Source organism: Sprattus sprattus (assembly GCF_963457725.1).
Source record: "Sprattus sprattus genome assembly, chromosome: 10".
In the NCBI taxonomy this organism is placed as follows: domain Eukaryota; kingdom Metazoa; phylum Chordata; class Actinopteri; order Clupeiformes; family Clupeidae; genus Sprattus; species Sprattus sprattus.
In genome coordinates this window covers 19,217,213-19,230,526 of record NC_137908.1, presented here as the reverse complement: position 1 = coordinate 19,230,526, position 13,314 = coordinate 19,217,213, and the positions used below count along the sequence as shown (strand labels likewise).

Genomic DNA, 13,314 nt, shown 5'->3' with positions numbered 1-13,314 from the left:
AGAAACAGAAGACTGCATGTAGTGTCGTTAAATTAATGTGAGGCTATAAAGCTTTCGACATAAATAAATCAAATGTCAACAGTTACTCTTTTTGCATAAATGCAACCAATTAAAAGGCTACGAATGGCTAACCGGCTATAGAATGCTTGAATAAATCTATCTGTTGAGGACGCACTCCTTAAAATACAGTTTATGTTCACCGAACTGCAAAGAACCGCACAAGGAGTACCTGTTAATCCCCGGGCCGGGTCCGCTACCGGTGCCACCGACTGGCGCACCATTGCTGGGCTTGATGAGCTGTCCAGCGCCCGCCGGTGCTGAAATAGAACCCGGAGCCCCCGCTGTAGGAGCAGCGGAGCCAGGTTGCCCCGGCTGGCCCTCTCCTTCCATGCTTCCTTCGTTCCCCATGATTTCGGGATGCGAAACGGAGGGCAGTGACGATATTTAATGAGAAGTCTTGTATTGTAATAATAAAAACTCAAAAAACTCAACGTAGCTCCTCTTCCGCCATCATCGCTTACAATCCAGCATCCTGCACGGAACACGCACGCGCGATGGTGGGAAGGCCGATAGAGCACGCGCGCCGACTCTAGAGGCAACAGGCAAGAGAGGGAGGGGGAAGGGGCGAGTACGCGCGCTTGTCCCAGATCTCTGTTTCTCGGGTTTTAGTCAGAGTGGACCGGTCACGCGCGAGGGTTGAAACTGATGAGTTGGGTGTGAAGCGGGCCTAGCCTGTCAGTTCGCCATAAAAAGCATGAAATGTTTGTAAATGTGGGCTTCACTCATCAATACCCTGGTGAATTAATATTGCATATACATATAGTAGCCCTACATTGGATTAACATTCGGTTAATTTGGTCAGGCACCCATAAAGTTCTGCAGTAGACTAGTCTGTACGTGCTCTCCACACTGCGCACTGATCCACCAGAGACTCGCCATCATTATAATGCATCTGAAACAGCTTGGACTGCTTGAAAGCACTTTGAAGTGAATGTGCACTTGTTTTATCCGCTGGCTTCTGCATAATGATGGAGAGAGATTTGGAGCCTTTGTTGTGATGCCAGGTTTCCTGCACAGTGCATATAAGAGGAGACCATCCTCAAGGTCACAAAAAATTACCTTTCAGCAACTTTCCTCAGACATTCACTGAGCCCTAGAGGAAGAAGCAGGACTGACTGGATTATTTATCAGACCGAACCAGTGTCTCTCACTCTTGAACTTGACACTTGTATATTAATCAACTTTGAGCACAGATTTGCAGCCTTACAGACTCATAAGGAGAAAACTAGGCAGACGGGCATGAAGAAACATAGACAGAGACTGATAGAGAAGCATCCCCTCTAGCAACTACACTGACTGAGAGGGTGGCAATGGCAGGAAGCTCCAGGTGAGATAGAAGAACATCCAAGTTAAGGATGCAGGACAAGTCCTCTTTAATGGCCATGAGGTAAGGGTTGATGCTCTGGCCAGGTGAGAACCAGTATTTAGCCAATAAACTTAATTGACTGTAAGTTGTGCCTGGGTGTGTTTGTGTATCTTTAAAAGTGCATTTTATTGTTGGCTAGAATATCTCGTATTTTAATGTGATTTGTAGTAGCAAGAGGCAATATTTACTGCGGAATTGTAATGTTATGGATATGGATGCTCATGTTCATGTTGAGTAGAAATAGTATGACACACAGGGAGCGTTGTTTGCTGAGTTTATTATGCATTCCACATCCTAAAAAGATGCGTAGACTGTAAGATGTGTCTCAGTAGACTGACTTTACTTAATGCAGAGTTTTAGAATCTGTGTTTTGGTTGTTTTTCAGTCTTCAGGTCTCCGTTCATCTTAAGGCCAATAAGTGGTATGTATCGGCAAACCAGATTTTTTTGCACCCCTAAATCCCCAAGAAATCTGGCAGCTCTCAGCGACTAAAACCCATCAGTGTTAGACTGTATGTAGCAGTAAAATGAGATGTCACAGAAGCACTGAAAACAAAACCAAAAGAAAATGACATCAGGAAAATAGCTGGGGCATCTCTCTGGGCACTGACACATAAAGAAATATAGAATCAATGGAGCTCTGGAATCCCGACAAGAATGCAAACTCTAACCACTGGCACTTGGCACTCAGATTGAAGGACATTTCAGCAACAGACAGTAAGTCAAGCACTGGCCCACCGCCTGTGAACATCTCTGGGCATCCAGCTTTACAGCAGGCCACTTCACTCACTGGCAGAGAGAGGCCACACAACAAATATGCCATTTATTTTGGTGTTTGGCATTTAAACAGTGCCTTGCAATGATTCAGTTGCGCCACAAGCTTGTTGACTTTTGGACAAAGCTGTTTTCTTTGGGGTTTTGTTGAGTTTAGACTGAATGGTTTCTTGCTTCTAGGTTTTGTGTGCTACTGTTTTGTTGAGTGTGCACACGAGAATGTTTAGGGATGCCTATGTCATGAGTGTTTGGTTTGTACAATGTAAAACCTTCATCTCACATTTTAGTGTTTAAAAAATGTTTTCTTTGGATCAACAGTGTGACATCCTTGATATGCTTTACATTTACGAAGTTCTGTGGCAAAACTCACATAGGGAAAGGTGTGTAGTAGTGTGTTGCATGATGTGGCAGCATGACTGAGAAAGTGAAAGTTGATTTAAAGATTGTGTGAAATCCTCTCCATGACAGATGGTGTAGAGTCTTGAGTTTATCATCAAACAGACATACCCGTAAACCCAATCATTGGTGCAAAGCCTAGTAACTCCTGAGTTGATGTTTGTTTATGGGATGGACTAAACCATGGCTATTGAATGCTCAGGTTAGATATTGTCCAAAGCTAGGTCAACTTTTTCACATAATTTATCAAGCATCCTAATTGAATTGCATATATATAGTAGGTTAAGTCTTATTGGTGAATGAAATTCCAGTTGGCCCGTGATGTCCTGGTGGACGGTGTTCCCCTTTTGGAAACTTGTGAGCAGGTTCTCATTTTGAATGCACTTCTCCATCTAGAGGATGGTCCATGCTACTGCAATTGCCTTGCCTCATTTCCCCTTGACTGGTGGTCCTTTTGCAGCTCACGGAGCGACACCGAGCAGGTGAAACCAAACAGATAGCAGCTTCTTCCAGTTTTTCTGAAGAGCTTCTTTCTTTTTTTGTTGTTGTTGTCATCATCAATCTGACTGGCTCAGACAGGACATGCACAAAACATCTTAATGTAAAAAGTATGGACGCTTGCTGCAGCTGAACATCTGACGGGTCCTTTACGAGACTAAAGCACAGAAAGATTCAAGTCTCTAAAATCAGTCAGTTAGATGCTAAGTTTAGTTTAGCTGTTTTCTTTTTAGTTTTGTTGATTCACATGGTCCCCATCACAGAGGAATCTAAGGGGTCTCTGGTTTCTCCTCAAGCTATTCACTGCAACTTAGCCTAGTATGTTGATGGACCTTTCATGCGGACTCCTGTCAACTGTCTCAAAACTCCCCCTTGGCTGGTGGCCCTTTCACAGCTCACTGAGTGATTTTGAGCAGGTGACACTAAACAAAATGACAGCTTCATCCAGAGCAGATGCAAAAACAGCTATGCTTTTTGCTGTTCGGAGCTTTCTCTTCGATACACAAATGTTTGGACTCACACAATTGGATTATTTTATTACTTCTTTTTTATCTTTTATTACTTTATTACAACACTTACATTTGCCAATAGACAGCCTCAGAGAAAGGAGATAGTATGGAGCTGACATACAAATACATATGTACAGAAGCCTTGACTAACCGCAGACACACGCCCACACACACCTAAACACACGCACGCACACTCATGCACGTGCACACACACACACACACACACACACACACACGCACAGGCCCACACCCACACCCACACACGCACGCACGCACGCACGCACGCACACACGCACACACACACGCACGCACAGAAAAATGGTGAGAGCAAGAGGAAGAAACTCTTGTGGCTTGTAATAAAACACTGATAATGTACACATCAAAAGTTCAAACAACAATATCCCACCTCCACCTCGCCCCATCCCACCCCTAAAAAACAGCAAGGAGAGCAAGGCTTCCACATGATCAACATTCTCACACTATATGAAGAAGTCCTGTCTGCAACCCTTAACAGCCCAATAATAACATCAACATGAAAAATATTTTCATTGGCTTGTCTTTCAAAAGGATCCATCATTCGCTACTTCAGAGGCAACATAAATTTCCCTTCGATATGAAATGGGTTCCTGTATGGCACCTGGATAGATTGGCCCTCCCAGGCATACAATGCCAGTGTCAAAATGAGCAGTATGTATGGAAGAAGTCTTTAAGTATGACAGTTCGTTCTCCCTAAAGTTGCGTTAAAGAGCTTCTTGCCTTTGTCCCCTGTTGTTATCATCAATCTGATTGGCTCAGACAGGACAATGCCCAAAAATATTCGTATGGATGACTGTCACAGAATGAACATTTGACTGTTCCTTTATGAGACCAATTCACAGAAAGAGTCAGCAGGCTCTAAAATCAGTCGGTTAGACTGTGTGTCAATTTTATACATTTTCTGTTTGTGATTTTTTTTTGTTGCAAAGGACAGAGCTGGGAGGATTGCAGTTATATTCATACTACTTGCAGGTTCTTCGATTGTTGAATCACATGGTCCCCATATCACAGAGGAATCTGAGGGGTCTCTGGTTTCTCCTCAAGCTATTCACTGGCGCTTAGCTTTGTATGGTCGTGAACGTTTCCTGCGGTCGGGCTTCCTCTGCTTGTGTAGCCGGCCAATGCTCACACCCTGGCGCCGGCGTACAGAGATGTTCTGCTCCACAAGGTTGGCCAGCATACCTGTGCACAAGCGGTCAGCACGAATCAGTTCAAGTAGGAAAGAAAAAGAGAAACTAGCATTCACTTACCAAAATCAGAGCTCAGTTTTCAACGATCAGGCGTAGGGTTAGAGTTAGAGACTTTATATGCTTTATCTGGGATTGCATTGTTCTGCATTTAATAGTGCCCAAATCATTTTCAAATTACTCCTGAAACACACCAACAAAGAATGGTCTGCAAAAGCAGCCAGGGTATGACTTGGCCACTGAGAGACATCTGGTTTTAGTTGGCCAAAGAACTAAAACATAGACAAAGGACAAAGGCACTGAGAATAACCAAGCTTCTAAGGCAGGCAGACCAGTTTGACACCAGAATTAGAGAGCAACAAGCTCCCTATACTGAGTATTTTTTCTTTAAAGCTTTGGCAGCTTTGGCCGGAAACTAATTTTGGGAGCAGCAGCTCCAGAAAAGCCAGATGAGAGGCAGGAATGTGTGCGTGAGAGGCCAGTGAGATAGCTGACGTCACAGGGACAGCGAGAGAGAGAGAGAGGAAGAGACAGAGAGAAAGAGAGGGAGGGAGAGAGAGAGCACAGAGCTGGATTGACTGAGAGGGAGAGAAAGTAAGAGTAAGTGAGGGAGAGAGAGAGAAAGAGAGAATGGTGAAAGGAGGGTGAGAGCTGATTTTTCGCTCTAATCTCCTCAGATGTGGGTGTCTCGCACAGTAGGGGGCTGAGGCCGGGCTGAGGCCGGGCTTCAGGAGATTAGGGCACTCATAAAAATCCTATTTCAGGGGAACCATGAGGGGAGGGGTAGAGGACATGATGGCATGTGAGAGAGGCAATTGTGGATTCTTACCCTCCTGTGCCAGCATGGTAATGAAGGTGCAGATGAACTCGTCGTAGTTGTGCGTCCTCCGCTGATCATCAATCTGGGGAGGAAGGAACCAGTGAGTGTCAATTCTATCATCATACTCATCACTATGGCCATTAACATGGCACTCATCTCACTGTTATTTGAAAAGTCAGACTGAGGAGATGGGCACCTAATGATTATTTTAACCTGGTTACACAGCAGACTCCTGCTGTTTTAGACCTGTTAGGCTCCATTCCATGTTCAACTAGGACACCAGGAGTAAACAAGCTCAGCATATCTCAGTGAAAAGAGCGGAAAATCTTAAAACCATATATTATGGCTGCCATCAATAATAATTAAATACTTCCATCCGAATTTACATTATATGGGATGCTGGATATTTCTACACTGTTTCAATTGGATAGAGTATACTGAATATACTGTTTTTTTTTATGAGATGCTAATCAAGACTTCCTATGCTGAGACCTGCGCCAGTTAGTGGGAGGAAATGTCAGCTGTAGAACATCAGCGAGGCACTTCAGAAAGATGATTGTTGTGGTGCAGTGAATCCCCTGGAGAGAGTTCCCAGGGCTCTTGCACACTTCAGCAGAGTCTACCCTGCCTGGCAGAGACATCCTCACAAACACACAGCCTTGCCTTATATTTCTTCCTCTTCTCCACCTCCTCACGCAGACACTGCTCGTAGTTGGCAATCTCTGCCTCGACGTACTTCAGCAAGGACAGCAGCTCCTGCAATGAGGACAACAAACCATTCAGGCTTGCACCCCCCGCACACTTTACACTCCAACGACAGTCGCAAAAGACACCATTATGTGACATAAAGGGCAACAAATTTAGGAGGAATGTTTGAACATTCATGACAAGTCTGTGTCTGTGTTTGTAAAAAACTCAGTCAGTAGATGAAACAGGCCAATAATACATAAGAAATAACAGGGGGAAAGAAGATTAATCTGTACTTTCCCTTGTGATGGTCAAAAACCACAACTCTTAAAAGTCTTAGCTATGAGAACATTTAACACAGACATCAATTAAAAAACATTATTTACTCAGTTACAAAGGATGTAACATTTCACTGGAGGAGTTACTAAAACCACAAATATCCCTGATGCGGCTGTCAACCATATGATAACTCCTGTAAGGAACTATATCTACCCAATTCTAAAGCAGCATCTGCTCTGATTCAGGGAATGATAATAAAGCTGACAAGTATGTACACACCAGAATAATTCCATATAAACAAACCAATTATGTAAGTTAACTTGATCTTTGAAAGTAAGGCCTAACATAGGCACACCATGGGCCTTGTGAGGACAGTTAGTAGCTCCTTAGAGTGGACAGTAACAGACTTACTTTTGGAGAGTACTTCTCCCCCTGGGGTTTGAGAATGTCTTTGTTGGGCTTGACGTCTTCTGGCTCTGTGCCCTCCTCCTTCTTCACCTCCACTGATGGTCCCTCCTTCCCTTCCTCCTGTTGGGCCAGGCTGCTCCCCTGCACCTTCTCACTGCTCCCCTTCTCCAGGGGGCTCCCTATCTTGGTGCCCTCCACCCCTGCGTCTAGGGGACACAAAGCCATCTTACCGGTCTAGTGGGTTTACAACTGATTTCCGGCAGGGAAATTTCGTGTTTGTGCAGTCTTCAATATATAATGACACCTTAAGTGTGTGTATGAATTTGTGCATATATTTCAGTATGCATATATGATTAACAGCATCTGTGAAACTGTGAACGTTTCTCCTAAGCTACTCTGTGTAAATGCCATGTAAAGAGTTGTCTGTGTTTATATAGAGGAGTATGTACCTGTATGAAATCCATACCTGTATATATGTGAGGGCATGCATTTGAGTGAGTTTATATGTGGTCACAGATATATAAATGGAGGCAGGTGTGTCTTCCTGTGTGTGTGTGTGTGTGTGTGTGTGTGTGACTGTGTGTGCGCCATTACCTGTAGCGGGCTTTGTGTAGATTACCCCATCCTCCTGCAGGTGGAGCACTGAGGTGCTGATGTTGGGCCCCAACTCTCTGACGGCGCGGTTGTGTCGGGCGTCCAGCCGGAGCAGTGCTGTCTCCTCATCCCCGAAAAGGGCGCGAGTCAGCTGAGCCGCCACGGGGCTGGAAGACCGTGTAGCGGCCTGGGACCGTGCTGGCGAGCGCAACGGTGAGTTGAAGGCACTGCCGATCTCCGACGCCGTGTCCGTGCTTTCGTTGCTGGGTGTGGGAGAGGGCTGCGAGCCGGCCGTCACGCAAACGCGCCCCTCGGTGCGTACCGACAGCGGGGTGCTGCCCCCCGCCCCTGAGGCGGTCGCTGTGGCATCCTTCCGCTGCACCTCCTTCTTGAGTTTCTCTGCCAGCACGCTGAGTGCCAACTGGCCCTCCATGGCCACGCTAGCACTGCCCGGCCCTGGGCGACTAACGCCCCGCGTCCTCAGCCCTGCCTTCCGACGGAACCTGACAGAAAAAAAAACCTACCAGTCACACACACACACGCACACAAGCACCCACACACACACGCATGCACGCACGCACGCACACGAGCTCACACACACACAGAATTCTTACCTGCTGGAAGTGCCAGTGGCAGAACACTGTTCCTCCTCTTCATCCTCATAGTCATCTTCATCTGAGTACGAAGGCTGGGAAGGACCAGGCACCCTTGTGCGGCCCATGCCTGCTGCTAGATCCTCCTCCTCCTGTAAAACACAGCAGCACCACCAAAATTGACTAAAAGCAGGCATCCTCAATCAGGAAGTCAAAGTTTTCCTTTCCAAAACAACACTTTTGTTACAATAACAAATACATTATTTTAGAGAATATGTGAAGAAAACAGTTCTGATTGCAGAGGCATAAATAAGGCCAGCATAAACATACACTGCCCTCCTAAATACAGTAGTACATACTTTCTTTCAATAAGTTGTTTAGACCCAATCAATTCCCTGCTGATTCCTATCCACCTCTGTGGCCCCTCTGAATCCCCATCCCCCCAATCACACAGGTTCATTCCAGCCCTAACCTGCATGGGTGACTTGGCATAGTTGTGGTTGTCGAGGAAAGCAGGGAGCCGCTGAGCGAGGGAGTTGGGGCTCGCCGCAGGGGGAAGAGGCACTGCTGGTGGAGCGCTGCTAGTGGGCTTAGTGGCCCCCCGAACACGACCTGAAGTAGTTGGGGCTGCAGGGGAGGTGATGCCACCACCGTCTGGAGAATCTGAGGGAAGCCGAAAGGAGCGCATGTCAAACACTTAATTAGGAATTGAATTCTGGTTCGGATGTAGACAGGGATAAATGACTGGACAGGGGCTATTTTCCTAGAAGCTATATTGGGCAACATCTTCACAAGCGATTTCCAAATCATATAATGAGTAGTACAGCTTGCCAGTACGCATGATACCACTCATGCATTAACAATTTGTTGCACATGATAAATCTTTTCTAGGGTAAACACTGAAAACGGCACTCTCTCTGCCATAGATCCATCAATGCACTACCATGCTAAGAATGAACCTGTCTTGAAAGACCATAAAAATGACCTGGTTAACAGATACTACCTACTCTGTCTCTTACCCACTCTTAAGCTGACTTAGTTCTAGAGTTAGAGTGGGTGTTTTGTTTTCATACTGTAAAATCAAATAGCCAGTTCTGACAAGTAAAAGAGAGTGAGCATAATGGTGTTCACTCTGCCATACGATAATTACTGCACTCTGCTGACTTATTGTTCTCAATACCTGTGGGAGGAATCTGCTCAGCAGCCACTGGCTCAGTCCCTGGCTCCTTTTTGACTATGGCCAGTGTGTCCTCAGGAGAGGAGTCCTGCTGCTGCTGCTTTCGGTCCTGGACCAGCTCTGGCTGAGTCACCCGGATCAACTGGGGAAGGAGAGGGACAGGGAAAATCAGTGCAAATCATAAACTACCCAACTACATAAACCCATACAACTAACAACTTAATATAAAAACAAATATTCTCAGAGATCCATGATAGATATCCATAGATAGACACATCAACATACTACAATAAACATGATCACACAGTAGCCACTGTAATGGTGACGCATTAGGGCTCAGATACACATACACGTTTTTGTAAAAACGGGACGCGAGCAAATGCATTGATTCCTATGGTACGGCGCGTTTATAGGGTGCGCCCCTTCTCCACCACGCGTTGCGTCTTTGAAGCGTTTTTTTAGGTGCGCTTAAAAGTTGAACTATTCTCAACTTTCCAGCGCAAGGCAGGGAAGCGCAATGCTTCTGTTCTGGCCGCCGCACTTTGCCAAGGCGTTACTGAAGCGTTTCTGCCTGAAAAAAGACGCGTATGTGTATCTGAGCCCTCAATCAACTAATATTGCATCTGAATGCAATGGATGGTAATGCAGTATTCTAAGTTTACAGTCAGAGTACATAATACAGACGCTGAACTACTGCTCAATACCATAAATATACAGACCCATTGTGTCTAAATAGTGATAGTGAAAAAAAGAGGAATTTTAGCGATCACAACCTTTCTGACCTGCTGCAGGCCTTCCAGAACCATCTGCCTATTTCGCTTGAGAAGTTCCAGTTTGGACTCGTACTTCATGCGCCGATCCGTCACCACGGCCATCAGGTTGAATCGGATATCGTGGTACGGCTCCCTGAGGAGACACATGCGAACATTATGTGTGTGCTTACCCATCTACACCTGCGGACTCACCTGTCTGCGTCACATGAATGAATGTGTAGCTCTGTCTCTGTAAGAGGCCTGTGTCTTACCCTGCTGTGGCCAATCCAATCCTCTCCATGATAACCCGCCGTGCTTTGTCAGTCCACTCTTCCTCCTCTCCCCAAGGCCCTAAAACCGGGTAGGAAGTGAAAGGTTTATGTGAGAGGACAGATTACAATCACTTGGAACTTCATTGGATGTCACATTTGAGCTGAGTAATGTCATATTTCATCAGCATTATAATAATGGATATATATATCAGCATATTCGAGTAAGTTAAGTTGTTAGTTATCTATATAATTCATCAAATGAACTGCATTTTTTACCATGGTCAATAGGATAGGCTTTGAGTCCATCCAGCTCAAACAGTCTGTCCTTGATGGGTACATAGCTGACGAAGTGGAAGGCTTCCATTGTCCGCACCGCACTGATTCCATTTTGCTTCTCAGGAAGGTGCCTTGGCTCCGGTCTCCATGGAAACAGGAAAGTAACACACATGACACACAGTCCTCCATCGTCATCCTACACTAGGGCTGCAAATACATGGAGACATTTATGCATGTGCATCTGCACTACCTTGCATGGCTATTGTGAGCTCTGGCCAATTCAGGAGCATTTCCAATGGCATAGCCTTTACTCTGCAGGATTCAAAGAACAAACAAATTGTCATTACTCTCTAATTGCAGTCTGGACACATCTACATTGCAGGTTATAATGAGAACAGGTCAAAGAGAAGCAGATTTATGTACTCACCTCTGGGCTGAAGCCTTTGGTGAATCCCTTAATTCGGCTCAGGGTTGTGCCCAACTCCACCCCGCTGCAGTTGAGGAGCACGCTCAGCAGCGCATGGGTGGCACAAGAGTTTGGGATCAGCTAAACACATAAACAGACCTAATCAAAGCTTTGAATACAACAATTAAGGGATGCTCACTTCATTCACAACATCACTCTTCCATTTTATTTCACCACCTCTTTCCTTTTTTATCCCCAAGATGCTCATCATGAATGTAAAGCTTTCAACAGCTGCTTCAACGCTTTACCTTTATTCAGTGTAAATAAGTCTGATATTAATTATTAATTACTACTATTTATTAAAGCAATGTGCATCAGTGGATTTACCTGATGGGCAAAGAACATATCATTGACAATTTCCTCATCAATGACTGAGGTTTCATCCACCAGGGTGGAAACCTTCCTTCTTGACCGTCGCTCCTCAATCCACTTAAACAGGAAAATGAAGCCATACACAGGGCTGTGTAGCACAGAGATGACAGCAAAGTAAGAGAACACCCACTTTGCATGCTCGGAGAAAAATAAGTTAAAATGAATCAGTCATCTTTAACATGGTTGTGATAGTAGTGAGCTGACCTTTGACATTTACTCTGGAGATCATAGATCTCCTCCACCTGAACACCCTTCACTCCTAAAAAATGTAAACAGGATATGATGTATCCAACATTCCCCAGTTATGAACATCACCAAAATATGTATATCACAAAAAGTTAGAATTTCACTTACCAAAGTCTTCAACCAGGAGGGTAAATAACCCTGGAATTGTAACCGATAATTTTGATTAAAAAAACAAACCAAACACAACGCTAGAGGCCCATGTACACAGCAATAATGCTGTCACATGCATACAGACACTTTAGCACAATCAGACAAATACTGATCGATTAAAGTTATTGCACAGATACAGATAATATGGTCTTTTAATCAGATGTCCAATAAATGTCTTGCGATGTTTCACCATCTTAATGTATAGGAAAACATGAACTACTAAGCAGACAGGTAACGTTTACGTTTGACATCTCAAAACGTGTTAACTAACCTTGATCAAAACTGAAACTCCAGTTGTATTAACTAGATAACGTTTGCTACAGTACGGACTGACAAATACTTATGTTTATAGAATAGTTTTTCCTACCCACTAAAGTTAACAACTTAGTCACACATCCAATATTTAGGTCTCCACAGCTAATGGTAGCTACCTTTCTAGCAAGATGAGTAATGTAACATTAAGGCTTGAGCTGGTGTATAACAAGTTGCCTTATGATTAAGTCACACTAATGCGTTAAACCTCGTAGTAATGATTTCTAAAATCACCCGAAAAGACGGTTAAAGTGCAACGTTTTTTAAGACAGCAAACCACAATAACGTTAGCATAGCTTCAGGACTGCTACCATTTGCTAGTAATAGTAAGCTACATACCCGGGTCACTCTCGAGTTCCAGCCAGCCTTTATTCATTTTAACAGCGATCGAGTCGTTTGACTCTTAGCTATGTCGTATGTTAATCCATGTTATCAAAAGAGATAAAGAAATATGGATATCCGTGTACATTCAAAAATTGACACCGCTTACAAATAAACACAAAAGAAATGGTTCATGGCGCACACAACCTACGTCATTCACCCACGACTTGATTGTCTGTGTTCGCTATGTTAAAAGTCCCATGGCTTCGTCACCTTACACTTGCACCCTCGAAGTGCACCTTGTATCAAGTGATGACTGAGCATGTCACAAAACTGTCATGTTTTTTCATTCCTTTCTGTCAATACATTTTTTGAATTATATTTTCTATGAGACTGTTCCTTTTTAGGCTACATCAGACTGCTTCCAGTCCATAATTTGATTATGTGCTTTAGTTCAGTTCAAGTTCAAGTTTATTATCATGTACTCATAAAAAGGGCATTTATCATAAATGAAATTCCTTGTGCTCAAGTGTCTGCTCAACTTAAAATAATACATACATTACTAGAATTTAAAGGCTGGGAAAAGAAAGTAAGAAAGACAGGATGGAGAAGAAATACATTTATTTTGGTAAGATATGACTACTAATTTTAAAAACATGTAAACTTGTAGTTATCATTATGCGTGACATTTTTGTAATTTCAGTATACACGTATTTGAGGCTTATAACTACTCAAGACTTGAATATTCATTGTCATTAACTCAT

General features: G+C 44.1%; 2 protein-coding genes across 3 annotated transcripts in view; both read right to left on the bottom strand.

Annotated features, from left to right (window-relative positions):
- Window positions 1–408, bottom strand: part of bsnb (bassoon (presynaptic cytomatrix protein) b) — a gene marked incomplete at both ends in the record, with an annotated part of 62,148 nt that extends 61,740 nt beyond the window's left edge. The window contains one exon of the mRNA XM_080846290.1: window positions 230–408. Within this exon, the coding sequence (XP_080702416.1) occupies window positions 230–408 (179 nt within the window). The remainder of the gene's footprint in view (window positions 1–229) is intronic.
- A 3,411-nt stretch (window positions 409–3,819) lies between these two features.
- Window positions 3,820–12,755, bottom strand: bap1 (BRCA1 associated deubiquitinase 1). Of its 2 annotated transcripts, none has more exons than XM_080846185.1 (17): window positions 12,569–12,755; window positions 11,876–11,905; window positions 11,726–11,780; window positions 11,477–11,609; window positions 11,111–11,230; window positions 10,934–10,995; window positions 10,684–10,826; window positions 10,408–10,486; window positions 10,157–10,289; window positions 9,387–9,525; window positions 8,679–8,869; window positions 8,228–8,358; window positions 7,614–8,116; window positions 7,023–7,225; window positions 6,309–6,401; window positions 5,655–5,727; window positions 3,820–4,820 (listed from the first exon to the last, which is right to left on the bottom strand). In XM_080846185.1, exons 1-17 carry the CDS (start codon window positions 12,603–12,605, stop codon window positions 4,687–4,689), a joined length of 2,259 nt encoding a protein of 752 aa, XP_080702311.1. In that variant the 5' UTR covers window positions 12,606–12,755; the 3' UTR covers window positions 3,820–4,686. The 2 variants fall into 2 exon arrangements, with proteins under 2 accessions (XP_080702311.1, XP_080702312.1); XM_080846186.1 differs by having other exon boundaries at window positions 7,023–7,219.
- Window positions 12,756–13,314: the final 559 nt, after the last annotated feature.

What these genes read in the sequence shown, in the direction of transcription:
- bap1 (XM_080846185.1), bottom strand. Translation starts at nt 12,605, where the DNA reads ATGAATAAAGGCTGGCTGGAACTCGAGAGTGACCCGG. An exon ending in GCCACTGGCACTTCCAGCAG is followed by an intron (nt 8,117 to 8,227) that starts GTAAGAATTCTG and finishes TTTTTCTGTCAG; the next exon opens with GTTCCGTCGGAAGGCAGGGC. An exon ending in GGGAGAAGTACTCTCCAAAA is followed by an intron (nt 6,402 to 7,022) that starts GTAAGTCTGTTA and finishes TCCTCATTGCAG; the next exon opens with GAGCTGCTGTCCTTGCTGAA.